Source organism: Salvelinus namaycush, chromosome 34 (genome assembly GCF_016432855.1).
Source record: "Salvelinus namaycush isolate Seneca chromosome 34, SaNama_1.0, whole genome shotgun sequence".
Classification (NCBI taxonomy): Eukaryota; Metazoa; Chordata; class Actinopteri; order Salmoniformes; family Salmonidae; genus Salvelinus; species Salvelinus namaycush.
Genome location: NC_052340.1, coordinates 26529175 through 26555948, shown reverse-complemented (window position 1 = coordinate 26555948; position 26774 = coordinate 26529175). Strand labels below are relative to the sequence as shown.

The 26774-nt window shown below is 42.7% G+C and overlaps 2 protein-coding genes across 5 annotated transcripts; one reads left to right on the top strand and one right to left on the bottom strand.

Annotated features, from left to right (window-relative positions):
* Positions 1 to 39: 39 nt before the first annotated feature.
* LOC120028949 (protein FAM118B-like) lies at positions 40 to 11148 on the top strand. 4 transcript variants are annotated; one of them, XR_005473548.1, is made up of 9 exons: positions 40 to 381; positions 1733 to 1825; positions 2029 to 2332; positions 5915 to 6142; positions 9323 to 9451; positions 9623 to 9920; positions 10254 to 10316; positions 10419 to 10505; positions 10618 to 11148. XR_005473548.1 is itself a non-coding variant. In XM_038974227.1 (8 exons), the coding sequence occupies exons 1-8, from the start codon at positions 260 to 262 to the stop codon at positions 10430 to 10432; spliced, it is 1200 nt and encodes a 399-aa protein (XP_038830155.1). In that variant the 5' UTR covers positions 40 to 259; the 3' UTR covers positions 10433 to 11148. The 4 variants fall into 4 exon arrangements, 3 of the variants coding, with proteins under 3 accessions (XP_038830155.1, XP_038830154.1, XP_038830156.1); XM_038974227.1 differs by having other exon boundaries at positions 2080 to 2332; positions 10419 to 11148; XM_038974226.1 differs by having other exon boundaries at positions 10419 to 11148.
* Positions 11149 to 11235: 87 nt separating this feature from the next.
* On the bottom strand, positions 11236 to 25384 carry LOC120028948 (signal recognition particle receptor subunit alpha-like). Its single transcript, XM_038974225.1, has 14 exons — positions 25035 to 25384; positions 23655 to 23738; positions 23365 to 23528; positions 22985 to 23145; positions 22499 to 22661; positions 22240 to 22396; positions 21859 to 21986; positions 21614 to 21732; positions 21122 to 21208; positions 20771 to 20943; positions 20303 to 20516; positions 19925 to 20088; positions 12679 to 12777; positions 11236 to 12305 (listed from the first exon to the last, which is right to left on the bottom strand). Exons 1-14 carry the CDS (start codon positions 25155 to 25157, stop codon positions 12177 to 12179), a joined length of 1965 nt encoding a protein of 654 aa, XP_038830153.1. The 5' UTR covers positions 25158 to 25384; the 3' UTR covers positions 11236 to 12176.
* Between the last annotated feature and the right edge of the window lie 1390 nt (positions 25385 to 26774).

The window sequence follows — 26774 nt, the reverse complement described above, 5'->3', positions numbered from 1 at the left end:
ACCCCTTTCCAGAATGTAGAGAGCCAGTGGGATTTACAGTAGGGCGCTGAGCACATCCCTTGCCTTGTCCAACTCTGTCACAACACACAGTCAGACCTCCAGCTGCATATGAGTCGACAGGTTGTGTACACAGGGGAAGTCGACTGAGAAAATTTGATAGCTAAATAGATTTGCTAAGAATAACATCTAGTAGACAAAGGCACTCAGACTTCGCCATGTCAAGTACAACAATCTCAAATACCTGCTTTTAAAGCAGGATATGTCCGTAGTAGACTGTACTGGATTTTCAACTCGCAGTTGCAAGTCAGCTGACGTTAACGGGTCGTCTGCTAGCAAGTTGAATATTTCCTCTGACCAAAAAAGCAACTTGGAGTTATCCGGGTAAGTGTAAATACTTGTGTGAATTTAACTAGCCAGTGTGTCATATTTCGCCGTTTTAGTCCAACTTTAACGTCATTCTAGCTAGTCTGTACAGTACATTGAGCTTTTGCCAACTGGTTAGCTAACGTCAGCCAATTCTTCCTGACTGCGTTCTTCCCGTCCTTAGTAAGTAGCTAGCCAATTTAACTAGCTAAAGTCAGCTAGCCAGTAACGTTATAGCCAAAGTATACTGTGTACAGTTAGCTAAAGTTAAGCTGACTTTAGTTTATTGTTGTCATGCGGAAATTTGGGATTCAAATTTCGCCATCATGAATGAACACGTCACCAAAAAATGTTTTTCCTTGGAGTGAAGTTTTTATGTCTCCAGGAGGAAAGTATCGTTCTTATTGAGCACCAAGACTACTATTATTGCAATAAAGATACAATAAATTGGCCTCAAGCCAGACTTTGGAAGTAATACAATATGAAGATAATTTAGCTAATAGATTACGCCGAGATTTTTCACTTTCAAATTGTATTTTTTATATAACTAGGCAAGTCAGTTAAGAACAAATTATTATTACAACGACGGCCTCACTCGGATGACGCTGGGTCGCCGTTCTATGGGACTCCCAATCACGACCGGTTGTGATACACTGACTGGAATCGAACCAGGGTCTGTAGTGACGCCTCTAGCACTGAGATACAGTCAGTGCCTTAGACCGCTGTGCCACCCATTAGCCCAAAATGAAGCCACACCAAACAAAAAACTGATTTCAAAGTTTAACAAACCATAGAACATTGCACTACTTGAGGACTACTTTTAACAATTTTTACAAAACACATTTACAGGAATAACTGTGCAGATACAAAGTCTGGTAACACAGAATTTAACCGAGGGAGATTTTACCGCTTTGTTACCAAATTTAGCATCTGCACAGTTTTTCCAGTAAGTGTTTTTTTTTAACTGTGTAAATTGTTCAAGGTAGTTATTGTACATAGAGTTGTATGGTTTGTTAAACTTTGAAATCAATAGTTTTTGTTTGGCATACATTTTAAAGTGAAAAATCTAATTCTGTTATCGTGGAATTGCCCGTAGTTCGGCATCTCAGTACTTGGTGATTAAATCTTCTCTGGTGTGTAAGGTTAGCCCCATGGATGTTCCACTATGTAAGGCTAGTTAGTGTAAGGTGAATCTGATGCCCTGCCTTTGGTAGTAATGGGGACAGTGGCACACTGCCCTGTAAAGGTGCTGTTCTATGTATGATACAATAAACTGAGATCATGACTGTGGTTACTCCAGATTGCATTTCACTTAAGTTATTGCTTTGATGGTATTGTATGTATATTATTTCTCATGGTTGTCTTACAGGAGCCGAATGGCCTCTGTTGTGACTGTGAAAACCGAGAAGCGGCCTGCTCCTGCTGACCCTCAGGATGTTGACTCCAACACCAAGAAACCCAGGTAACAAAAATTGATATGAGTAGCCTACATTTAGTACTCAGTTCCTGTTTATGTGCCAAAACATTATTGGTATGTCACTGGTCAGGAGCTTTTTCTCTTAGTTCCTGTTCCTAAACCCATTCTTTATCTTTTCAGCCTAGGTTTGAGTTCAAACAGCAACAAGTAAACTTGCCATGATTTGTTTAACCTTCATGTTGTCTAAGGATTTGGGAACCATCAATGGAACCATCACTCAATCTCTGCCTGCCCCAAAGGAAACTGCTGCCCAGCCTGAAGACCAAGCGGGCCTCCGAGCTGGTCCTAGTTATTGGTACAGGGGTGAGTTCAGCTGTGGCCCCTCAGGTCCCTGCGTTGCGCTCCTGGAAGGGTTTGATCCAGGCCTTGTTGGACGCGGCCAACGACTTTGACCTCCTAGAGGAAGAGGAGAGTCGGCGTTTTCAGAAGAGCCTGAAGGACGACAAGAACCTAGTCCACGTGGCTCATGACCTCATCCAGAAGCTCTCTCCGGTAAGGCTTCCCTTCCCCCACTCCTTTGCACACACAGACAGCCAGACGTGGACAGGACACTGCCAATACACTGTCTCCAGCTGGTTGAGGCACACCAGTGTCGTTCATTGTAAACTTTCCTGTATTGGGATTTGTAATCCTAGTGGGAATGACAGCATAATATCTAAATTCGAAAACATTTGATTCAGGTTTTTCAACCTGTGTTCTTTGTAAAAGGTGATGCCCTAACCAAAGTACAGCACTGATAGATTACAACAACAACACTTCATCGTTCATTGCGTTGTTTTCAAAGCCACTGACAAGTTGGCTCAACCAGTTCTGGCACTTTTAAGGCCTGTTATTTTATTCGCTAGATGAAGAAATCCCCCCCCAGTGAACAACCACTCATTGATTTCTCAATAAGTCAACGAACCAGTGGACCGTGACTAAATGATGGAGAAATTCAAGGGGAAAACATTTAGGGATTTCCGTACCAGCCCATATCCCCGTCATACCAGGTTGGCTCAAACCATAACTGCTTGATGAGGTCTTAATACCATCTGCCTTCAGTGTTAGTCATGTCTCATCGCATCTTTCACATTGCTTAAACATGCTCTGTTTCAGCAGCCTGCCTGTTGCCACAAAGGGAACAAACAGCCCATTGTGGGTTTATCCATAGTTTTTATTCCGGTTCACAATCATGCAGGCCCGTTGCTGTTGGCTATGGATTTGGGAGGGCTTTAACGTTTTAATGGGAGTGCTGCTGCCTAGTAAAAAAATATGTTTTGTAATCATGGAGTAATGTGAATCCGGGAACACCAGCCCCTGCCAAGGTTTCCATTCAGCCTCAGAATAACAGAGCGCCCCACCAGACTAAATAGCTCACAAGAGGAGACATGATTATCAGGTGATTACACAGCCATGGACCCTGTGGCAAATATTTTTCTGTTCTTACTTAGCAAGCAATGGTTCTCCACAGGCCTGTCTGTACATGTTCAGCATTTTATCAGTATGGGGTACGCAACTTTAGCTGAACATAATTCACTGTATCACAATTCCAGTGGGTCAGAAGTTTACATACACTAAGTTGATTGCCTTTAAACAGCTTGGAAAATTCCAGAAAATTATTTAATGTCTTTAGAAGCTTCTGATAGGCTATTTAACATTATTTGAGTCATTTGGAGGTGTACCTGTGGATGTATTTCAAGGCCTACCTTCAAACTTAGTGCCTCTTTGCTTGACATCATGGGAAAATCAAAAGAAATCAGCCAAGACCTCAGAAAAAAAATTGTAGACCTCCACAAGTGTGGTTCATCCTTGGGAGCAATTTCCAAACACCTGAAGGTACCACTTTCATCTGTACAAACAATAGTACGCAACTATAAACACCATGGGACCACGCAGCTGTCATACCGCTCAGGAAGGAGACATGTTCTGTCTCCTAGAGATGAATGTACTTTGGTGCGAAAGTGCAAATCAATCCCAGAACAGCAGCAAAGGACCTTGTGAAGATCCTGGAGGAAACAGGTACAAAAGTATCTATATCCACAGTAAAACGAGTCCTGTATCGACATAACCTGAAAGGCCGCTCAGCAAGGAAGAAGCCACTGCTCCAAAACCGCCATAAAAAAGCCAGACTACGCTTTGCAACTGCACATGGGGACAAAGATAGTACTGTTTGGAGAAATGTCCTCTGGTCTGATGAAACAAAATTAGAACTGTTTGGCCATAATGACCAGTGTTATGTTTGGAGGAAAAAGGGGGAGGCTTGCAAGCCGAAGAACGCAATCCCAACCGTGAAGCACGGGGGTGGCAGCATCATGTTGTGGAGGGGCTTTGCTGCAGGAGGGACTGCACTTCACAAAATAGATAGCATCATGAGGAATGAAAATGATGTGGATATATTGAAGCAACATCTCAAGACATCAGTCAGGAAGTTAAAGCTTGATCGCAAACTGAAAAAGCGTGTGCGAGCAAGGAGGCCTAGAAACCTGACTCAGTTACACCAGCTCTGTTAGGAGGAATGGGCCAAAATTCATCCAACTTATTGTGGGAAGCTTGAGGAAGGCTACCCAAAACATTTGACGCAAGTTAAACAATTTAAAGGCAATGCTACCAAATACTAATTGAGTGCATATAAACTTCTGACCCACTGGGAATGTGATGAAAGACATAAAAGCTGAAATAAATCATTCTCTCTACTATTATTCTGACATTTCACATTCGTAAAATAAAGTGGTGATCCTAACTGACCTAAAACAAGGAATTTTTACTCTGATTAATTGTCAGGAATTGTGAAACTGAATTTAAATGTATTTGGCTAAGGTGTATGTAAACTTCTGACTTCAACTGTAGATTCTTGTAGAATTTAATATGCTGAATTTAAAGACAAAGAAACACTTTGAAAAGAGGACTCTCTTAGTTTGAGGACTCTTGTAGAGTGTAGAAGGAGAGATTTGTCATCGCTTCGCCTTTTTTAGTCTTTGGTCACATTGTTGCCCAACGGGCACAGATGTCAATTCAACGTCTATTCCACATTGGTTCAACACAATTTCATTAAAACAACATTGATTCAACCAGTGGGTGCTTGTTCACTGAACTGCTGAAGAGAACCAAGGCTTCTGCAAGGAGGAGTGTCCCGCGTCTCAAGAAGGGATCAAATACCGAGTGGGACACAGCAGTTTAACCCAATGGTATTGGTGCTGCAACGAGGGCAATCCAAACAATGTAAATAACTGGATTAGGATTGTGTTTTGGCACATAATGTCGGTTAATGAGCCTAATCTGAAGGTTAGACTTAATGTTTGTGACCTACATCCTTTCATGCTGTCGTTGAATGACCTAGGCAAAATACTCTTGGCAATTATATTACAACTTTCTCTGTTTAGGACTAGATTGGTTGAAAACAACTCAACTTTAGGGTTGAATCCTAGGCTATATCAATCTCAAAATCAGGATCGGAGCATGGTACTATACCTTATTTGGTCGTTACATAAATCCTGAAACAAAGGAGAATTTGTTCAGTGCAGAAGTCAGCAGCAGGGTGGGTGGATAGCTAGATGCTTGCCCTTGGTGATGATACCTTCCTTCCTGTGGAAAGGGATCCTGTTATTAGTTAATTAGCCCACTAGATCTCTAATCTCTACAGTCCAGCAGTCGGCCAGGCAGCTGGCTGTGCTAAACTCACCTCGACAGTGCTATTCATAGCAGGCCAGCACTTCTATGTTTTCCTACAGCCATTGCCAGGTAGTGTGAGCGTTTTGCGTAGCTCTCGGTAATGAGATTTATCCATTACAGACAGCCATAATCTCATGGCTACTCAAACATCCTGCCCACCAACTCTTTGCTCCATAGCCATAATGTTTACCGTGTATAGCAACTGTTTACATGCCACATCTAATGCTCGAAAAACATTTTCACCTTTCATTTACATGACTACCACAACCAGTCATAAATGCTTTATTATACCTTTTAAAAAACTGAAAATGCTTTTATAAAATGTCTCCCTCCTAGTAGTTAAGTACCAGCAGTATAATCTGGTCCCAGAAATGCAATACACACCCACTAACCCCTATTCATTGTGTTCCTGCCCTATCATTGCAGAGAACAGGCAACGTGCGGTCCACCTTCTTCAAGGACTGCCTGTACGAGGTGTTTGACGATCTGGAGTGTAAGATGGAGAATGCAGGGAAGCACCTTCTCCGCTCCGTACTGCAGCTGATGGAGAGTGGAGCGCTGGTCCTCACCACCAACTTTGACAACCTGCTGGAAATTTATGCAGCCCACCAGGGATCGAAGCTGGAGTCTCTGGACCTCACAGATGAGAAGAAGGTAACAACATATCCCTTTTCCCCTTTGGAAAGATATCTGTAGTCATGGCCTTGTGTGCTCTTTAGGACCAAATTCTAAATTGTGTGCATAACTGACTTTCATTGAAATAACACATCATGGATTGATGCCAATTGGGAATTTGCGTGAACATTTTTGTTACAGTATGTCATGTGTGCAGATCTCTGTTTCTAAAGCTACACTAGCACACCACTTCGCTATGATGTAATTGGGATTGTTATCATTTAAAGAAAATCCCTAACTGAAAAAGTTACATTTTTGGACAATTAAAATCACAGTGGAGCTATTACAAAACTACAACTAACAGGTTCCGATCCTCATAAGGGGAAAAATGAAACATTTAACAAATACCTAACACAACATTGCTGTAACGTTAGTAGGAGGAGATATGCATCTTTCAAATTATTTGCCAATGGAACTGCATTGTCCCCTAGCGAGCATACGCTCAAACATACAGCTGAAGTCGGAAGTTTACATACACCATAGCCAAATACATTTAAACTCAGTTTTTCACAATTCCTGACATTTAATCTGTGTAAAAATTCCCTGTTTTGAGTCAGTTAGGATCACTACTTTATTTTAAGAATGTGAAATGTCAGAATAATAGAGAGAATTAATTATTTCAGCTTTTATTTCTTTCATCACATTCCCAGTGGGTCAGAAGTTTACATGCACTCAATTAGTATTTGGTAGCATTGCCTTTAAATTATTTAACTTGGGTCAAATGTTTTTGGTAGCCTGCCTCAAGCTTCCCACTAAGTTGGATGAATTTTGTCCCATTCCTCCTAACAGAGCTGGTGTAACTGAGTCAGGTTTCTAGGCCTCTTTGCTCGCACACACTTTTTCAGTTCTGCCCACAAATGTTCTATAGGATTGAGGTCAGAGCTTTGTGATGGCCACTCCAATACCTTGACTTTGTTGTCCTTAAGCCATTTTGCCACAACTTTGGAAGTATGCTTGGTGTTATTGTCCATTTGAAAGACCCATTTGCGACCAAGCTTTAACTTCCTGACTGATGTCTTGAGATGTTGCTTCAATATATCCACAATTTTCCTCCTCATGATGCCATCTATTTTGTGAAGTGCACCAGTCCCTCCTGCAGCAAAGCCCCTCCACAACATGATGCTGCCACCCCCGTGCTTCACGGTTGGGATTGCGTTCTTCGGCTTGCAAGCCTCCCCCTTTTTCCTCCAAACATAACGATGGTCATTATGGCCAAACAGTTCTAATTTTGTTTCATCAGACCAGAGGACATTTCTCCAAACAGTACGATCTTTGTCCATGTGCAGTTGCAAAGCGTAGTCTGGCTTTTTTATGGCGGTTTTGGAGCAGTGGCTTCTTCCTTGCTGAGCGGTCTTTCAGGTTATGTCGATATAGTACTCGTTTTACTGTGGATATAGATACTTTGGTACTGGTTTCCTCCAGCATCTTCACAAGGTCTTTTGTTGTTGTTCTGGGATTGATTTTCACTTTTCGCACCTAAGTACGCTCATCTCTAGGAGACAGAACGCGTCTCCTTCCTGAGCGGTATGACAGCTGCGTAGTCCCATGGTGTTTATACTTGCGTACTATTGTTTGTACAGATGAACGTGGTACCTTCATGCGTTTGGAAATTGCTCCCAAGGATGAACCAGACTTGTGGAGGTCTACAATTTTTGGCTGATTTCTTTTGATTTTTCTCATGATGTCAAGCAAAGAGGAACTGAGTTTGAAGGTAGGCCTTGAAATACATCCACAGGTACACCTCCAATTGGCTCAAATTATGTCAAGTAGTCTATCAGAAGCTTCTAAAGCCATGACATAATTTTCTGGAATTTTCCAATCTTTTTAAAGGCACAGTCAACTTAGTGTATGTAAACTTCTGACCCACTGGAATTGTGATACAGTGAAATAATCTGTCAACAATTGTTGGAAAATTTACTTGTCATGCACAAGGTAGATGTCCTAACCGACTTGCCAAAACTATAGTTTGCTAACAAGAAATTTGTGGAGGGGTTGAAAAATTAGTTTTAATGACTCCAACCTAAGTGTATGTAAACTTCCGACTTCAACTGTATCTACATCACCTAATTTAATGATTTTTTCGTAACGTTTAAATTATAAAACAATTGCCATTTAAATGTTAAGAAATTTTTTACATTTGTCATATCTATAGAATTGGGCATGTGGTGTGGACACTGGAACATAGGTTTTGGTCCCCTTTGACCTTAAGATGGCATCAGAGCTGGGTTTTTTTTCACCTTTATTTAACCAGGTAGGCTAGTTGAGAACAAGTTCTCATTTACAACTGCGACCTGGCCAAGATAAAGCAAAGCAGTGTGACACAAACAACAACACAGTTGCACATGGAATAAACAAACAGTCAATAATACAATATAAAAAGTCTATATACAGTGTGTGCAAATGAGGTAAGGCAATGATTAGGCCATAGTGGCAAAATAGCAATTAAACACTGGAGTGATAGATGTGCAGAAGATGAGTGTGCAAGTAGATTGACTCAAATGATTAGGGACCCCTGTTCGGGGAAGTTGTCTATGAAAGACTGAGGTCATGACAGTTTAACTATACTACAATGTTTATGCTCACAACACAGGGAATGCTCTTACACATAAAACATGTTGAAGGCGTATTAAAGGCAAATTCAAGGGAAGGTATTTGATTCAAAGCCCAACATGTCTTCTAATATTGTTGCCCTTCTAATATGGTGTCCTTACGCCAGAGAAAATGGTCAACGTATTGACCTGTGAAAGTACAGTATTTTGTCTCTGACAGAAGTAGTACTCTACTATTATGTCGTTAGTATATATTGAGGTCAAATTTTCAAACGTCCTCCAACCGTTGTCAATATTTATGGATTAATCAATATGTCAGAAATGGGAACTAACATGACAAATATATTTTTCCTTTAAGCAGAACTTATAAAGACTATTCCTACTCTCTCCTTAGCAGGGACCTAACATTGATTGTTATTTATGTAGGAGCATTAAAATAATTGACATGAGTCTATGTATTTATGAGAAACCTGTGATAATGCCCTTCAGGTGTGGTATTTATGCTCTGTCTCCATCAGAACAAATATCCCGTCTGACATTAGTTTTGTTACTCTCTACCCAGTGAGAACAGGTATTGGTGCGATAGACTGTGAAATGTGTGTATGTGCAGGTCCTGGAGTGGGCTCAGGGGAAAAGAAGTCTGAGCGTTTTGCACATTCACGGTGTTTACACGAATCCCAGTGGCATTGTACTGCACCCTGCTGGCTACCAGAATGTACTGAGGAACACTGAGGTCATGGTGAGCATTGAGACAGGCAGCCTTTAAATGATACCCTGGAAATGTTTTAGCTCTTAGCAGTTGCTAATGTTTAAAAAGAATAATTTTTCAACCAATTTAAGACCCATCTCATTGTGTTAAAGTAAATTCTGTCAGTGTCTTAATGAAAACTGAATTATCTTGGTTCAACAGAGGGAGATCCAGAAACTGTATGAGACCAAGTCGTTTGTGTTCCTGGGCTGCGGGCGGACGGTGGACGACACCACTTTCCAGGCTCTGTTCCTGGAGGCGGTCAAACACAAGTCGGACCTGGAGCACTTCATGCTGGTGCGGCGCGAGGACGTTGGAGAGTTCAAGAAGCTGCGGGACAACATGCTGGACAAGGGCATCAAGGTCATCTCCTACGGCAATGAGTATTCTGACCTGCCCGAGTATTTTGAGCGGCTGGCCAACGAGATCTGCAACCGCGACACCGTCACTAACGGCTGGGGTAAGGAAGTCCCTCTGGTACAATTTATAGGAAGGGGAGAGCCTTTTCACATACAACTTACCAGTTTCAGTGAAATTACTCAAACTCTCTCACTGTATGTTTAGTAATCATACAGTATCCACTTCCTACAATAGATCACTTATTTGGTGATATGTTACTGTAGGTCATAAAACAATTATCTATTTAGGGCTTGGATCTCTTACGGTGATGCTACTGAGGAATTATATTTTAGTGAGCCAAGCTGCACATTTTCCTGTGTTTAAACATGAATAGCTCCTTTGTTTGCCCTCACTATTTATTGTTAATCTGTTGATTTCATTGTGATTTTCATAGGATCTCCCTCCCAAGAACAGGAAACCCAGAATGGCTTTCATTCACAGAAGTGCCTCCTTCAAGGTTAGGATTGTGTACAGGCTTACCTAATGCATGGCAGTCCATGGTAATATACAGCTGTTGGTTCTCCTTGGTCTTTTACCTGTTCACCTTCTTTCTGCCCAGACTATTCTTCTTGACAGGCACAAAACAGGTGGGAGTATCAGTCCTTTTCATCCACCGTTCCTTCATAGAGTTCAGTCTACTACTCAGGTCTGGTTTCATTGGATCTACTACAACTCCTCCATTGCAAATATGGGCCAGAAGAGACCATGTTACTGCTCTCTAGTCACCCGCTTATTGTTTTTATTTTCTTCTGTACTAGATTGTCATGACAAAGGGAAAGATCCAGCCAAGGAGCTAACAGGAAAGTAAACTGAAAGCAGCTGTCCAACCTGGCAACTTAATGTAAATGTGGGCCTAACGGATATAGATGTGTGAAGTAGGGATGACATAAGGACTGGTTTCTCGCACATAATTTGGAAATGAATCCTGTCCTGAATGGATGGCTGGAGAGTCAGTCCAGTGGACCTAGATGTGATAGTTTCTGAAGAGAAGCAGGCGTGGGGAAAATGTAGCCAATATATAGCGTAAGGGCTGTTCTGATGCAGCGCCAAGATACAGCCTTTTGCCATATACCACAAACCCCTGAGGTGCCTGCCTTATTGCTGTTAGAAGCTACTTACCAACATAATTAGACCAGTAAAAATAAGTATACGGTCTGATATGCCAATCAGCATTCAATCCACCCAGTTTCTTTTTATGCCTTTTGTATTTTTAATACTGCATGTTTTGTGAAATGTAGGTATTTAAGTGCTATTTAAAAAAAAATATATATAAACACTTTGGTATCATACACCTGACTCTTCCTTTTCCATTGTGATCCAGACCACACTATCAGCATTTGTTCCAAGGTTGGCATTGTAAAACATATAAAAGGAAGTAAGTTGTTCCATGCCATCATAGCAGCTTTATTTAGAAATGTTTACATTCTCAAATGACAAATCTATATAACTCTTGATTCTCATTGCACTACTGCAAATGAAAAGGGACTGGACAAATGTAAGACTTGTATTTGTTTTCAAAATGACAAAGGGGAAGAAATTGAAAGAAAATCTAAAGTCGAGGCCTCCTAGTGCCCCAGTTGTAGACCCGTGAAGCCTCTGGAGGACAACCCCAAAAAAATGTCATAGTAATTTTTTCAACTCCACCAAACTGAAGGATCATTCAAGTCTCCAATTGCAGAGGAAGAAGGGGGCATCGGGATGGGGGTTATAGCAGTCCATCCAGAGAGCGAGAAACAGAAGGTAGTTACTGGGTTTGTTGTTGTTCAGATCTCAGCAGACAGACGGTCACCCGTGTAGTGGTGATGCTTCAGGGAAACTGGAGGGATAGGATAGGCACTATGGTCACTAAGCTTTCCTCGGGAACGGGGCGGCTGCTGAAACGTGTCACATCCAGCAAGCCTTCATAACTGACATGTTTGAAGTGAAGGGGGAAAACAGACACCAAATGCCAGGAAGTGAATTTGACAATCTGAGTAACCTGTGAGTGAGGACAAATAAATATTCTCTATTTGATCGGATAAAAAGTCAGGAAATGTGTCTCTTGAACTTCACTGCGTCACTTTAAAGTAAAATTGAGGTACTTTTGAATTTGGCCCAACTGTTTACAGATAATGCAAGAGACTCTTCTTGCTTAAGTCAACACCCACCACTTTCCCAGATGGAGTTGGGAGGAAGCTTGTGTGTTTTGCGTTTGGTGCTATGTGGAGGGTTAGGATGTGAGCCACAGGACAGGGTTAGCAGGACCGGACATCTCGAAGCGCTGTGTTTAGTTGGCTTTGTCACGATAGTGGTGAACACAGATGCAGGCAGCAGCCACTCAGGCCTTCATGAGGGCGCCCACAACAGCACGGGCGTTGAGGCTCCGCAGGTCATTGTAGGTCTGCCCTGTGCCCACAAACACAATGGGCTGGCCTGTGATGTAGGTCATTGAGATGGCAGCGCCAACCTGAGGGGAGGAGTGACATCAGCTTTGGAACCAAAAACCATGCAGACTTCTGTTCTGACAATCCGATAAGGATGTCAAACAGCATTTAAAAAGCTTAGACTTCCTATCAATAAAAAACATTGTTTACAGGGACTTCTGTTAACCCATAATAATCTAAGCCGGGGGGGAGCGGGGTTCTACTAAACTATATGGAATTATTTTCTTATGGTTATACCAAGGATAATTTAGCCAATTGATATAGAGTAAAAAAATATATTAGATTTTTGGCTTTACTATTAACACATTGAATAAGATTCACTACATGGAAAAAGTCACCCCAAAATATAAAAAGTAAGTTTGTTATGAAGTGTCTGTATTCAAATGACATACGAACCTTGTCATCAATGGTGTCAAACTTGGTGAGAACGATCCCGTCGATGAGACGAGGCTTATCAGACATGGAGTGATCAGCCAGCGCCTGGTTAAATTTCACCTGCAAGTATAGTATCGCAACATAAGACAGCTATGCAAATCAACAAAAACAGTTACAGTGTATATATATATATTTTATTTTTAAAGGCGGCAGGTAGCCTAGCAGTCAAGCGGACTGGGCCAGTTACCCGAAAGATCGCTGGTTCGAATCACCGAGCAGACTAGGTGAAAAAGCTGCCGCTGTGCCCTTGAGCAAGGCACTTCTCCGGTAAGTTGCACTGGATAAGAGTGTCTGCTAAATGACTTAAATGTAAAATGTGCCCTCTGCACAAAAAATTTAAATACCATTTGGAAAGTATTCAGACCCCCTGACTTTTTCCATATTTTGTTAAGTTACAGCCTTACTCAGATTAAATTGTTTTTTCTCCCTCCCTAATGTACACACAATAACCCATATTGACAAAGCGAACAGGTTTAGAAATGTTGGCAAAAAAAAAAAGTATCACAAGTATTTAGACCCTTTACTTTGTCGAAGCACCTTTGGCAGCGATTACAGCCTTGAATATGACGCTACAAGCTTGGCACACCTGTATTTGGGAAGTTTCTCCCATTCTCTGCAGATCCTTTCAAGCTGTTAAGTTGGATGGGGAGCGTCGCTGCACAGCTATTTTCAGGTCTTTCCAGAGAGTCCGGGCTCTGGCTAGGCCACTCAAGGACATTCAAGACCTGTCCTGAAGCCACTCCTGCGTTGTCTTATGTGTGCTTAAGGTCGTTGTCCTGTTGGAAGGTGAACCTTCACCCCAGTCTGAGGTTCTCCCATCTCCACAGAGGAACTCTGGAGCTCTGTCAGAGTGACCATCGGGTTCTTGGTCATCTCCCTGACCAAAGCTCTTCTCCCCCAATTGCTAAGTTTGGCCGGGCGGTCAACTCTAGGAAGAGTCTTGGTGGTTCCAAACTCCTTCCATTTAAGAATGATGGTGACCGCCACCAGAGTCTCTGGGTTCGCGCCCAGGCTCTGTCGCAGCCGGCCACGACCGGGAGGTCCGTGGGGCGACGCACAATTGGCATAGCGTCGTCCGGGTTAGGGAGGGTTTGGCCGGTAGGGATATCCTTGTCTCATCGCGCTCCAGCGACTCCTGTGGCGGGCCGGGCGCAGTGCGCGCTAACCAAGGGGGCCAGGTACACGGTGTTTCCTCCGACACATTGGTGCGGCTGGCTTCCGGGTTGGAGGCGCGCTGTGTTAAGAAGCAGTGCGGCTTGGTTGGGTGGTGCTTCGGAGGACGCATGGCTTTCGACCTTCGTCTCTCCCGAGCCCGTACGGGAGTTGTAGCGATGAGACAAGATAGTAATTACTAGCGATTGGATACCATGAAAATTGGGGAGAAAATGGGATAAAATTTAAAGAAAAAAAGAATGATGGTGACCACTGTGTATTTGGGGACCTTCAATGCTGCAGAAATATTTTGGTACCCTTCCCCAGATCTGTGCCTCGATACAATCCTGTCTCAGAGCTCTACGGACAATTCCTTCGACCTCATGGCTCGGTTTCAAATCCTGTCACATACACATGGTTAGCAGATGTTAATGTGAGTGTAGCGAAATGCTTGTGCTTCTGGTTCCGACAGTGCAGTAATATCTAACTACTAATCTAACACTAGACCCAACAACTACCTAATACACACAAATCTAAAAATGGGGAGAATGAGAGACTGAAAAACAGATTCTCGGGCCCAGCTTTGATGCACCTGTACTGACCTCGCTTTCTGGATGGTAGCGGTGTGAACAGGCAGTGGCTCGGGTGGTTGTTGTCTTTCATGATCTTTTTTGCCTTCCTGTGTCATAGAGGGCAGGTAGTTTGCGTCCGGTGATGCGCTGTGCAGACCGCACCATCCTCTGGAGAGCCATACAGTTGAGGGCGAAGCAGTTGCCGCATCAGGCTGTGATACAGCCCGACAGGATGCTCTCGATTGTGGATCTGTAAAAGTTAGTCAGGGTTTTGGGTGACAAGCCAAATTTTTTAAGCCTCCTGAGGTTGAACCACACTGTCTGTGTGGGTGGACCATTTCAGTTTGTCGTTGATGTGTACGCCAAGGAACTTAACTTCCCACCTTCTCCACTACTTTCCCGTCGATGTGGATAGGGCGGTGCTCCCTCTGCTGTTTCCTGATGTCCACAATCATCTCCTTTGTTTTGTTGACGTTGAATGAGAGGTTGTTTCCCTGACACCACACTCCGAGTGCCCTCACCTTTTACTGTACCTGTAGGCTGTCTTGTCGTTGTTGGTAATCAAGCCCACTACTGTTGTGTCATCTGCAAACTTGATGATTTAGTTGGAGGCGTGCATGGCCACACAGTCGTGGGTGAACAGGGAGGACAGGAGGGGGCTGAGCACGCACCTTTGTGGTGCCCCAGTGTTGAGGGTCAGCGAGATGGAGATGTTTCCAATCTTCACCACCTGGGGGCGGCCCGTCAAAGTCCAGGACCCAATTGCACAGGGCGGGGTTGAGACCCAGAGTTAAATGCTGAGTTGTATTCAATGAACAGCATTCTTACATACAGTTAAAGTCGGAAGTTTGCATATACTTAGGTTGGAGTCAGTAAAACTTTTTCAACTACTCCACAAATTTCTTGTTAACAAACTATAGTTTTGGCAAGTCGGTTAGGACATCAACTTTGTGCATGACAAGTCATTTTTTCAACAATGGTTTACAGACAGATATCACTTATAATTCACTGTATCACAATTCCAGTGGGTCAAAAGTTTACATACACTAAGTTGACTGTGCCTTTAAACAGCTTGGAAAATTCCAGAAAATGTCATGGCTTTAGAAGCTTCTGATTGGTCTCAAATGATGTCAATTAACCTCACAGCCGTCAGAACGCGTCTCCTTCCTGAGTGGTATGTCTACTTGAGATGAACATACTTTGGTGCGAAGAAATGCAAATCAATCCCAGAACAACAGGAAAGGACCTTGTGAAGATGCTGGAGGAAACGGGTACAAAAGTATCTATATCCACAGTAAAACTAGCCCTATATCGACAACCTGAAAGGCCGCTCAGCAAGGAATAAAATAGAAATAGCCAGACTACGCTTTGCAACTGCACATGGGGACAAAGATCGTACGTGTCCTCTGGTCTGATGAAACAAAAATAGAACTGTTTGGCCATAATGACCATCGTTATGTTTGGAGGAAAAAGGGGGAGGCTTGCAAGCCGAAGAGCACCATCCCAACCGTGAAGCACGGGGGTGGCAGCATCATGATGTGGGGGTGCTTTGCTGCAGGAGGGATTGGTGCACTTCATAAAATAGATTGCATCATGAGGAAGGAAAAGTATGGGGATATATTGAAGCAACATCTCAAGACATCAGTCAGGAAGTTAAAGCTTGGTCGCAAATGGGTCTTTCAAATGGACAATGACACCAAGCATACTTGCAAAATGGCTTAAGGACAAACAAGTCAAGGTATTGGAGTGGTCATCACAAAGCCCTGACCTCAAGCTCATAGAAAATGTGTGGGCAGAACTGAAAAAGTGTGTGAGCAAGGAGGCCTACAAACCTGACTCAGTTACACCAGCTCTGTCAGGAGGAATGGGCCAAAATTCACCCAAATTATTGTGGGAAGCTTGTGGAAGGCTCCCCAAAATGTTTGACCCAAGTGAAACAATTTAAAGGCAATGCTACCAAATACTAATTGAGTGTATGTAAACTTCTGACCCACTGGGAATGTGATGAAAGAAATAAAAGCTGAAAGAAATCACTATTATTCTGACATTTCACATTCTTAAAATGAAGTGGTGATCCTAACTGACCTATGACAGGGAATTCTTACTAGGATAACATTTTCAGGAATTGTGAAAAACTGAGTTTAAATGTACTTGGCTAAGGTGTTTGTAAACTTCCGACTTCAACTGTAGGTATTCCTCTTGTCCAGATGGGATTGTGCAGTGTGATGGCATCATCTGTGGTCCTGTTAGGGCGGTATGCAAACTGAAGTGGGTCTAGGGTGGCCGGTAAGGTGGAGGTGATATGATCCTTGACTAGTCTCTCAAAGCACTTCATGATGACAGAAGTGAATGTTATGGGGCGGTAGTCATTTGGTTCAGTTATCTTTGCCTTCTTGGGTACAGCAACAACGGTGGCCTTATAAATTCACTCACCGAGTCAGCGTATAGGTCGATGTTATTCTCTGAGGCTGACTGGAACATATTCCAGTCCTCGTGATCAAAACAATCTTGAAGTGTGGATTCTGATTGGTCAGACCAGCGTTGAATGGTTCTAGTCACTGGTATATCCTGTTTGAGTTTCTGCCTATAAGACGGTAGGAGCAAGATGGCGTCGTGGTCGGATTTTCCAAAGGGAGGGCGGGGGAGGGCTTTGTATGCATTGCGGAAGGTAGAGTAGCAGTGGTCGAGTGTATTACCCCATCGTGTAGTGCAATCACTATGCTAATAGACTTTAAGTAGCCCTGTTCTCAAATTTGCTTTGTTAAAATCCCCACCTACAATAAATGCAGCCACAGGATATATGGTTTCCAGTTTACGTGAAGTTCCTTGAGGGCCTGCTTAAGGGGGAATGTACACAGCTGTGACTATAACTGACGAGAATTCTCGTCAGTTATAGATTGTGAGGAATTCTAGGTCGGGGGAGCAGAAGGACTTGAGTTCCTGTATGTTGTTATGATGATTACACCATGAGTCGTTAAATCATGAAGAATACAACCCCCGCCCTTCCTCTTCCCAGAGAGGTGTTTATCTCTGTTGGCGCGATGCATGGAGAAGCCCGGTGGCTGAACAGATTCCAACAACATATCCCGAGAGAGCCATGTTTCTGTGAAACAGAGAATGTTACAACCTCTGTCTCTCTGGAAGGCAACCCTGGCTCGAATTTCGTCTACCTTGTTGTCAAGAGACTGGACATTGGCGAGTAGTATACTCGGGAGCGGTGGGCGATGTGCACGTCTACGGAGCCGGCTTCTGGGATTAGATCCATTGTCCTGGGTGGTGGTCCAAACAGAGGTTCCACTTCGGGAAAGTCGTATTCCTGGTCGTAATGTTGGTAAGTTGACGTCGCTCTTATATCCAATAGTTCTTCCCGGCTGTATGTAATAAGACTTAAGATTTCCTGGGGTAATAATTTAAGAAATAATACATAAAAAAACAAAATTCTGCATAGTTTCCTAAGAACTCGAAGTGAGGCGGCCATCTCTGTCGGCGCCATCTTGAGAATTTTGCACTGTCAACTGTGGGACCTTATATAGACAGGTATATGCCTTGTCCAATCAATTGAATTTACCACAGGTGGACTCCAAGTTGTAAAAACACCTCAAGGATGATCAATGGAAACAGGATGCACCTGAGCTCAATTTTGAGTCTCATAACATAGGGTCTGAATACTTATGTAAATAAGGTCTGTTTTTTTACTTGTAATAAATTCACTAACATTTCTAAAAACCTGCTTTATGGAAAAAGGGAAGGGGTCTGAATACACTGTATAATCTGATAGCGCAGCCCATTTCAAATTTCTAGGGTTGTAGTAAATACAGCTAAAGCTCAGGGATTTTTTCTACCATTGTAATCTTTGGACGGGCTGCCTAAGTGTTTTTATCGGGTCACTTAACTCCAAACCGTGTAAAAAAAAAAAAAATAGATTTTGGATGCATAAACGCTTTCAGTGTAAACTTAAATGACAAAACAGAAAGTATGTAGAAAAGATAATGGACCTATTTTTTTTTTAATAATATAATCTTTGAGAGGTAACAATAATCAAAATAAAAGCTAGACATTCAGGGAGAATTGACAACTCCAAAAACAATGAATTTAGAATTATTACATTTTTGTTATTGTTTTAGCAAAATAACACAGAATTAGCCATGGCAAAATGCATAGAATTTCAAGAAACTAGCTTTAAAAGAGCAAAGTTCTCAGCTGAATGGAGAAATTTGTAGAATTGCAGGAAATTGGCGTAGAAACTTAAAAATATCTCTACACCGCCAAGATGGCAGCCCCATTTTCAACCAGAAAAAACCCTGAAGCTATAGCATAATTCAAAATAAACTCAAGTCTCTAAAACGCATCTAGAATTCTTTGACAGTTGGTCTGTTTTTTTACCTTCTAGGGATCAGAGTTTCAGAGGCATATTAAACAGTAGGATGTTATGACAGGTCACAAACCTTTTGAGTCAAGATCACTTTCTGAATCAAAATGCATGCCGAGATCTAACGCTCTGATTTTTTTATTAACATGACTTTAAAAAAATGTAAGCCTACGCAACATTAACCAATTAAAAACAGTACTGTAGCAATGAGGTTTGTGCAGTAAGCTATAGGCCCAAAACATTATCACCGCATACTGGCTTTGCTTGAATTTACCTGCCAATTCATTGTTGTTTGGGCCATTTTTTAAAATTATATTTCAAAATTTGAGGTAGGCTATATGATCACACCGGTAATAGATCCATTGTTGTATTACTTGTGAGGCAAAGCTGAGTGAGCATACATTTAAATAATTTGCTTTTTATTTTACTGGGCTGATGGTGCCTGCATCTGATGGTCAGTCTCAACAGAGGGAGAGAGCAGCAGACTGAGGGTCCTTCTCTCAATATCCCTCCACTCTCCCTTTCCTCCACTGACCAAAAAAGGACACGTCTTCCAGCTGATGGCGAAACTCGAGTCGCACCACATTATTTCTGCCTCATGCACAAATTCATGTTGTTACTCCTATGAACAGAGAAAGTGAAATATTCCTTGATAGGAAAAAAGACCCAAACCGCTAATAATAACAACGCAAGCCTATAGATACACTTTCATTACTTGTAGCGCTAAGTGGAAAGAGGAAGAACGCACATTTTATGGCTTATAAAAGTGTTGACAGTGCTGAGTAAGAACTTAAACGAACTCACTCATAAAAACAGCAGCTCTTTGCTGTATTTGTTGAGTCTCTCTGGTCCTGGTTTTAAATGTTTTGAAATCTCACAGTATAAATTTTGCCGTAGCTTTCTTTTATGCCTGCTACGTTACTGCAGACTCGGTTATCTGAGCAATCTGATTAGCCAGCGGTAGCATAGTGCACCTACCACCAACAGCCCGAGACTAATAAAAAAATAGGAACACAAGGCTTTATCGTTGGGTTTTTTACAGAAATGTTTGGCAATCGACTAGAAATGCCTTGAAGATCGACCGGTTGGTGACCACTGTTGTATAAGGACTCACCAGCTGGTCCACAGCCTCGTTGCCCACTAGAGCTTCCCCCACGAACAGCACCAGGTCAGGCATGTTGACAGCTATCAGCTTGGCCAGAGCCGTCATCAGGGGGGTGTTGTCCTGCATCCGCCCTGCAGTGTCCACCAGCACCACATCGAAGGCCTGGTTACGGGCTGGACAGAGAGACAACGAAGGATTTCTTCACTTGCTTGAATGGACGTCTGACTTGGTCCATATACTCAGTTAATATGCGAGACAATAAGAAGCAGTTGTGAACCCCTCCTACATATCATCATACATTTATTTGAGGACAGACAGAGCTATGGCACACTATGAGGCTAGGATGACCTAGTCTATGAATGGCAAGCTGGGGAATGGTATGGTTACCATAGGCGATAGCCTCCATGGCGATGCCAGCGGCGTCCTTCCCGTAGCCCTTCTCATAAAGCTGCACTATTGGCCGTCCCCCGTGGTCCTGAGGGGGGTGCAGGGAGTTAAGGCGGCGCTGGTGGGTACGCAGCTGCTCCACGGCCCCCGCACGGAACGTGTCACAGGCTGCTATCAGCACGGTGAAACCGTTCTCGATTAGCCAGAAGGAGATCTGCACACAGACAGAGGATGTAGGGTTTCAGCAAATAAAAAAATAATTTCCTGTTTTTTCTGTGGTCTGAATCGGGGCTTCCCAGGTATTCGGTGGCCTATGTATCTAGACAGCCTGGAAAGGTCCAACCAGGACCTGGTTTGGTTAAATGGATACAACCCAGGTTTGAAATCCCCAGCAATACCAATGTTTTCAATATGACGGATTAACAGAAGGGAAAAAAAGAAAAATACTGACACCATGGTGGATCTCACCTTGGCCAGGTTGGTGGACTTTCCGACCCCGTTGACCCCACAGAAGGTGATGACAAAGGGCCTGCGCTGGCTACGAGCCTCCAGGACGTCTCTCAGGATGTCCACACGCCGCTTGGGCTGCAGGATCTGGACCAGGGAGTCCTGCAGGGCCCCCTTTACAGTTGAGGCCACAGCTATTACGAGAGGGGGGGCTTTATCAGAGCAAGAGGGGTACTCTGAACTGTTGTGCAGCATCTTCATCTCTTTGGGGGAGTGCAGTCTATCTAGTTCACTTAAATCTCTCCACAGGTGAACTCATTATATTGTGGACTTATTCTACTCAGTAGCTATGTGGAAGACAGTTATACTCACTGGTGAAGGTGCCCATGACTTTGCCCTCCAGTTTCTTGGCTACAGAGTCACAGAGTTGGGAGGCAATTTCGGCTGCTACATTCTTAGCTGAAGAAAAAAAAAAAAAAAGTTCTATGAATACAAGTCGAATGTGAAGCTTTTCCCCTCAGGTGATCTAGGACATGTACAAATCTATGTTGAATAGTTAATTACACTCCCTTACATATTTATTTTGACAGTGAAGCTAAAACTTGTATGTCTCTATACTCCAGCATTTTGGATTTGAGATTAAATGTTTCATATAAGGCGACAGTACAGAATGTCACCTTTTATTTGAGGGGATTTTCATACGTATCTGTTTTACTGTTTAGAAATGAAAGTACTTTATGTATCTAGTCCCCTCCATTTGAAGTGCAAAATGTAAAGTTTTAGCTTCACTGTCCAAATAAATATGAAGGGGAGTGTATGTGTTAAGAAACTGATACTGTAGTGGGGGAACAGAGGAGTCCATACCGATGAGGTGGTCCCTCATCTTGTCCAGAACTGGCTCCATGTCCTCCTGGCTCAGACTCTTAGAACCCACCAGGCCCTTGAGCATCCCAAACATCCCGCCAAAAGCACCCTTTTTGGGGCTGTGGAACATTTTTAAAAGGACACTTAGACAGGAGCAACAGGGCACAACATCACATTCATATCATCTTCCATTCCTCAGCCATGCTTCCTATTATCTGACACATTAAATAATCAAAGGGTCTCACATTTTCTTGCTAGTGTCAGCAACTACCACCCTCTCCACCGCATCTTCCTCCTCCTCTTCCTCATCTCCCTCGCTGGACTCGTAATCCACGGCGAGCAAGTCACCCTTCATCGAGCTCAGCTGCATCCCCTGGACAACAAGACAAGACTTTACTAAGATGTGCAATTCCTATAAACTAAGCACTTCTACAACACATGGGCCTTATTTATCAAGGTACCAACTGAGCATCCCTGAAGGCTATTAGCTCTAGTCTGGTTAAACCAGACAGACCACTGCGCTCACCATTATTTCACTGCACTTTTAAATAATGTGAGCGCAGCATTCAGTCTGGTACAACCAGGCTATATTAGCTCTCCTGCTCTCAAACCCAACAGGCACATACCGGGTCAGCTTGAGCGTCCAAGCCATGGTCCCCAGCAGCATGGGCTCCATTTCCATTGCTCTGGCTGTAGTCCAGTTCCTTGGTGCTGCTGCCACCCAAGGTCCACACCCGCTTCTCTTTCCCCTTGGGTTTCTCCTTTGCAGGCTTGGGGGACTTACTGGAAGGCAAGAGACAATGTGACTTCCAGTACTGAAGCAACTGTCAGCAACATTCAAAATTAGAACTTTAACCACATTGTGTGTCCCCCACCCCCACTCACCTGGGCTTCTCCACAGGTGCCCCCATGCGCTTGCGGATAAACTCCTCTCTCTTCTTCTGAATGATCTCCTCCTTGGTCAAGCCTTGGTTACCGTTCTCTACTGTCTTCTGGGCACTGGTCGGAGCCTTAGCTTTTTCCCCTTTCACAGGCTCAGCAGCAGGAGCTAGGGGGGAAAATATCAGAAACTAACCCCATCCACACAAAACATTATCAATGTCCCCATCACAGGAGGTTGGTGGCACCTTAATTGGGGAGAATGGGCTCGAGCGGAATAGTATCAAATACGTGATTGCTATGTGTTTGATGCCATTCCAGTCGCTCCATTTCAGCCATTACTATGAGCCGTCCTCCCCTCAGCAGCCTTCTCTGGTCCCCATGAAATTAAAACATGAAGGAAAAAATGGGCCCGTTTCAAACAGAAATAGTGTAACCATGACAAAGTGCTTGTATTCCAACACCTTCATAATAATCATGTCAAACCCTTACCCTCTTTTTTGGCATTCTTATTCTTCTTGCCACCCTGTTCCTTGCCCTTATCCCCTCCCTTTGTCTCGATCATGGACTTCACAGTTTTCTGGGATTTCAGGGAAGCATTGAAGCTTCTCATGGAGGTGGGACCTCGAGCTTTGCTGCTCTCCTCCGCCTCACTAGAGCACAACAGGACAGTAACATTTGAGTCAAAGCACTTAGCATTTGACTTGAACTATAATGAAATTATATGTTGTACAAGTAGCCTACAGGTCCTTGTAGACCTGTGAGTTGGCAACTCAACAGCTGGTTGTGTGTGTGAGATTCAGCAAATTAGTTTGAAAGCAGAATCTTCTCTTTATGCACCAGTATCAGCCCTAAGATATGACACTGCTTACCGAAGAAGCATTTTGAAGTCATCCTCAAACGCAAAATGGCTGTTCAACAACGTAAGGGCCCCCTTTTGCTCCAGCACATTCTTATAGCGATCCCTGAAGTGGAGCTGTACGTCATCTATGAACTTGTCAACATACGTCAGCGTCAGGATCTTTTGAAAACCCACCTATACAAAAAAGAGAAACATGGTCAGTTTGGAGTCCATAGACTGCATGAGATAACATGTTGTATGGTATGTTCCTTCAGGAAATAGTAAATGTTATAATACACTGCAGTTCTCTGTGAAACTTACCACAAAAACCAGCTCAAACTCATTATCGAGTTTGTACTTAAGACTCAAGGCATCATGAGTATAGGAATTGTTGCCACTGCGCTCCTGAAACAAAATAAGAGAAGTATTAACATTAGGCTACTCAATACTGTAACACAGATCAGAGGTTTTCACTAAAATGAAAACATTTCTCTTGAACACATGCTCTACACTGAACAAAAATAAACAACATGTAAAGTGTTGGGCCCATGTTTCATGAGCTTAAATAAAAGATCCCAGAAATGTTCCATATGGACAAAAACCTTATTTCTCTAAAATGTTTGGCAAAATGTGTTTACATCCCTGTTAGTGAGCATTTATCCATTGCCAAGATAATTCATCCACCTGACAGGTTTGGCATATCAAGAAGCTGATTAAACAGTTTGATCATTACACAGGTGCACCTTATGCTGGGAACAATCAAAGGCCACTTTAAAAATGTGCAGTTGTGTCACACAAGACAATACCATAGATGTTTCAAATTTTGAGGGAGCATACATACATCCTGCTAACTGCAGGAATGTCCACCAGAGCTGTTGCCAGAGAACTGAATGTTAATTTCTCTACCATAAACCACCTGTCATTTTACAGAATTTGGCAGTACTTCCAACCAGCCTCACAACCGCAGACCACGTGTGGGCGACTGGTTTGCTGATGTCAACGTTGTGAACAAAGTGCTCTATGATGGCGGTGGGGTTATGGTATGGGCAGGCGTAAACTACGAACAACAAACACAATTGCATTTTATCAATGGTAAATTGAATGCACAGAGATACCATGACGAGATCCTGATGTTTTCTGATCCAGACCAAGTACCTTACCCCTTTTTTATGTATCTGTATTCCTAGTCACATGAAATCCATAGATTAGGGCATAATGAATTTATTTTAAATGTACTTATTTCCTTATATGAACTAACTCAGTAAAATCTTGGAAATTGTTGCGTTTATATTTTTGTTACGTATAAATACTTGATATCTAGCTAGCTACGTGGTAATAGTCTTGCATTTCGTGATAATCCCACTAGGCTGTGATATTGTGATGTGGCTGGCAAAATAACAACCTGTTAACCCCAGTTCCCAAATCCCCCATGTCTGTATTACGCAACCATATACTAGCTAGCGCAATCGTAGCATTAGCAAGCTAACAAGTGCGCTAGCTTTACCAATAGATACATCCTATTTAGTTTAGATGAAGAAGAATTTACATGATAAGTGTATCTACGAAAGCTACGTAGCTACATTAGCTAACCAGTTTGTTGATGAAGTGGCGACCCTCTGGCGCATGCTGAAAAACAGACAATACACATGGCTAGGCTGCATAGAAACATGACAGCTGTCACTTGATTTAAGTATTTCTCACCTGAAGGATCACGGAGCGGATCAGCGCGTTGACAGGCCCGGTGAAGGATTCTGTAACACCGGTTCCCTGAAAACACCACAACACTATGCCCCCCTTACTAAAGATGGTGAAGAAATCCAGCATCTTGACACCACGTACACGAGATAATATACCAACGTAAAGAAAACAAACACTAACGTTAAACGGAAGGGGGGGGAAAAACGCTATAAATAACTGAGCCGACGAATCTTTTAAGTGCCTTCCACCTCCAGAAGGAAATCTAATCAGATATACAGTATCTGATGAAACATTTCCTCCCAAGTCTAGCTACCTCCACTAACACTGTTTTAGACACGTCAGATGCAAGACCAGGAAATGACGTTTTTTTCCGGTGATTTCTGATTCTTCTTCTTTTTCTTTGGAGTTTAACGGCGGTTGGCATCCAATATGCGGCATTACCGCCACAAACTGGACTATGATATAAAATCATTATACTTTGTGATACAAAACGGGGAAAGGAAAAACAAAAAACACCCTTCCAACTGTGGTGGCAGAATTTGGGGTGAGCTGTTGTAACTTCTCAAGGGATATGTTCTGTGTTGGACTGTGATGTTATGCCTTTCATAGACTCCTGGTATGTATGCACCCTAACACAAGGTATTGTGTTCCGGAACTGTTGCTTGTATAAAAGAACCGTTGTGTAAACAATTTTATTGTGTTATCACTTCCCACTATATAAAGAACATGTAACCATTCTCAAGTTCTTCCCTGTGAAATCAGAGGTAGATCAATCAATCAATCAATCAAGTTTATTTTATATAGCCCTTCGTACATCAGCTAATATCTCGAAGTGCTGTACAGAAACCCAGCCTAAAACCCCAAACAGCAAGCAATGCAGGTGTAGAAGCACGGTGGCTAGGAAAAACTCCCTAGAAAGGCCAAAACCTAGGAAGAAACCTAGAGAGGAACCAGGCTATGAGGGGTGGCCAGTCCTCTTCTGGCTGTGCCGGGTGGAGATTATAACAGAACTATGCCAAGATGTTCATAAGTGACAAGCATGGTCAAATAATAATCATGAATAATTTTCAGTTGGCTTTTCATAGCCGATCATTAAGAGTTGAAAACAGCAGGTCTGGGACAGGTGGCGGTTCCATAACCGCAGGCAGAACAGATCTCCCCTACAGCTGCTTGTATTAAAGGTTTTCTATTATACCATTAAGTAGTCTCTGCCTTCATCTTTGGATCTAATTTTCCACAACATTTGGTGCCGTGATCCGGATGAGAACAACCTGAATTTCTGATCCGTTCTGTCCGGCTTGGACCCAGGCATCCCTCTGGCCACAATTAAAAAAGGTAAGATACCTTATTTAAAAATCTCTGTGAGGGACTGTCTGTTTTTCAGCCGAGCCTTAATGGTGAAAGATCTCGTCCTCCTCATCCACCAAATTTTGGGGTTCAATTTGGCAGAACAATTTTTCTATAATAATGAATCTCGCCGGTTAACATTGATCAATGGCAGCACAGGTGTGTATCTAATAGGGATTGGTTTTCCTACAATCAGTTGAAAATAATGTTGGGTCAGTATATAAATAGGTATTAATTTCTCTACACTTGCAGGTGGATACTGTTGGATCAGTGACAAAATACTGTTGGATAAGTATATAAGTAAGGATGGGTCAGTATATAAATAGGGATTGGATTCCCTACAATTAAATACAAATATATAATTAAATACAACCACTATATATATTACTGATTTTC

Excerpts from the sequence above, each read along its gene's own strand:
- LOC120028949 (XM_038974226.1), top strand. The coding sequence starts at position 260 with ATGTCCGTAGTAGACTGTACTGGATTTTCAACTCGCAGTTGCAAGTCA. Across the intron at positions 2,333-5,914 it reads TCATCCAGAAGCTCTCTCCG|AGAACAGGCAACGTGCGGTC; the intron begins GTAAGGCTTCCC and ends CTATCATTGCAG. Across the intron at positions 9,452-9,622 it reads TGAGGAACACTGAGGTCATG|AGGGAGATCCAGAAACTGTA; the intron begins GTGAGCATTGAG and ends TTGGTTCAACAG.
- LOC120028948 (XM_038974225.1), bottom strand. The coding sequence starts at position 25,157 with ATGCTGGATTTCTTCACCATCTTTAGTAAGGGGGGCATAGTGTTGTGG. Across the intron at positions 23,529-23,654 it reads AGTTTGAGCTGGTTTTTGTG|GTGGGTTTTCAAAAGATCCT; the intron begins GTAAGTTTCACA and ends TTTTTTGTATAG. Across the intron at positions 20,517-20,770 it reads AGTCCACCAACCTGGCCAAG|ATCTCCTTCTGGCTAATCGA; the intron begins GTGAGATCCACC and ends GTCTGTGTGCAG.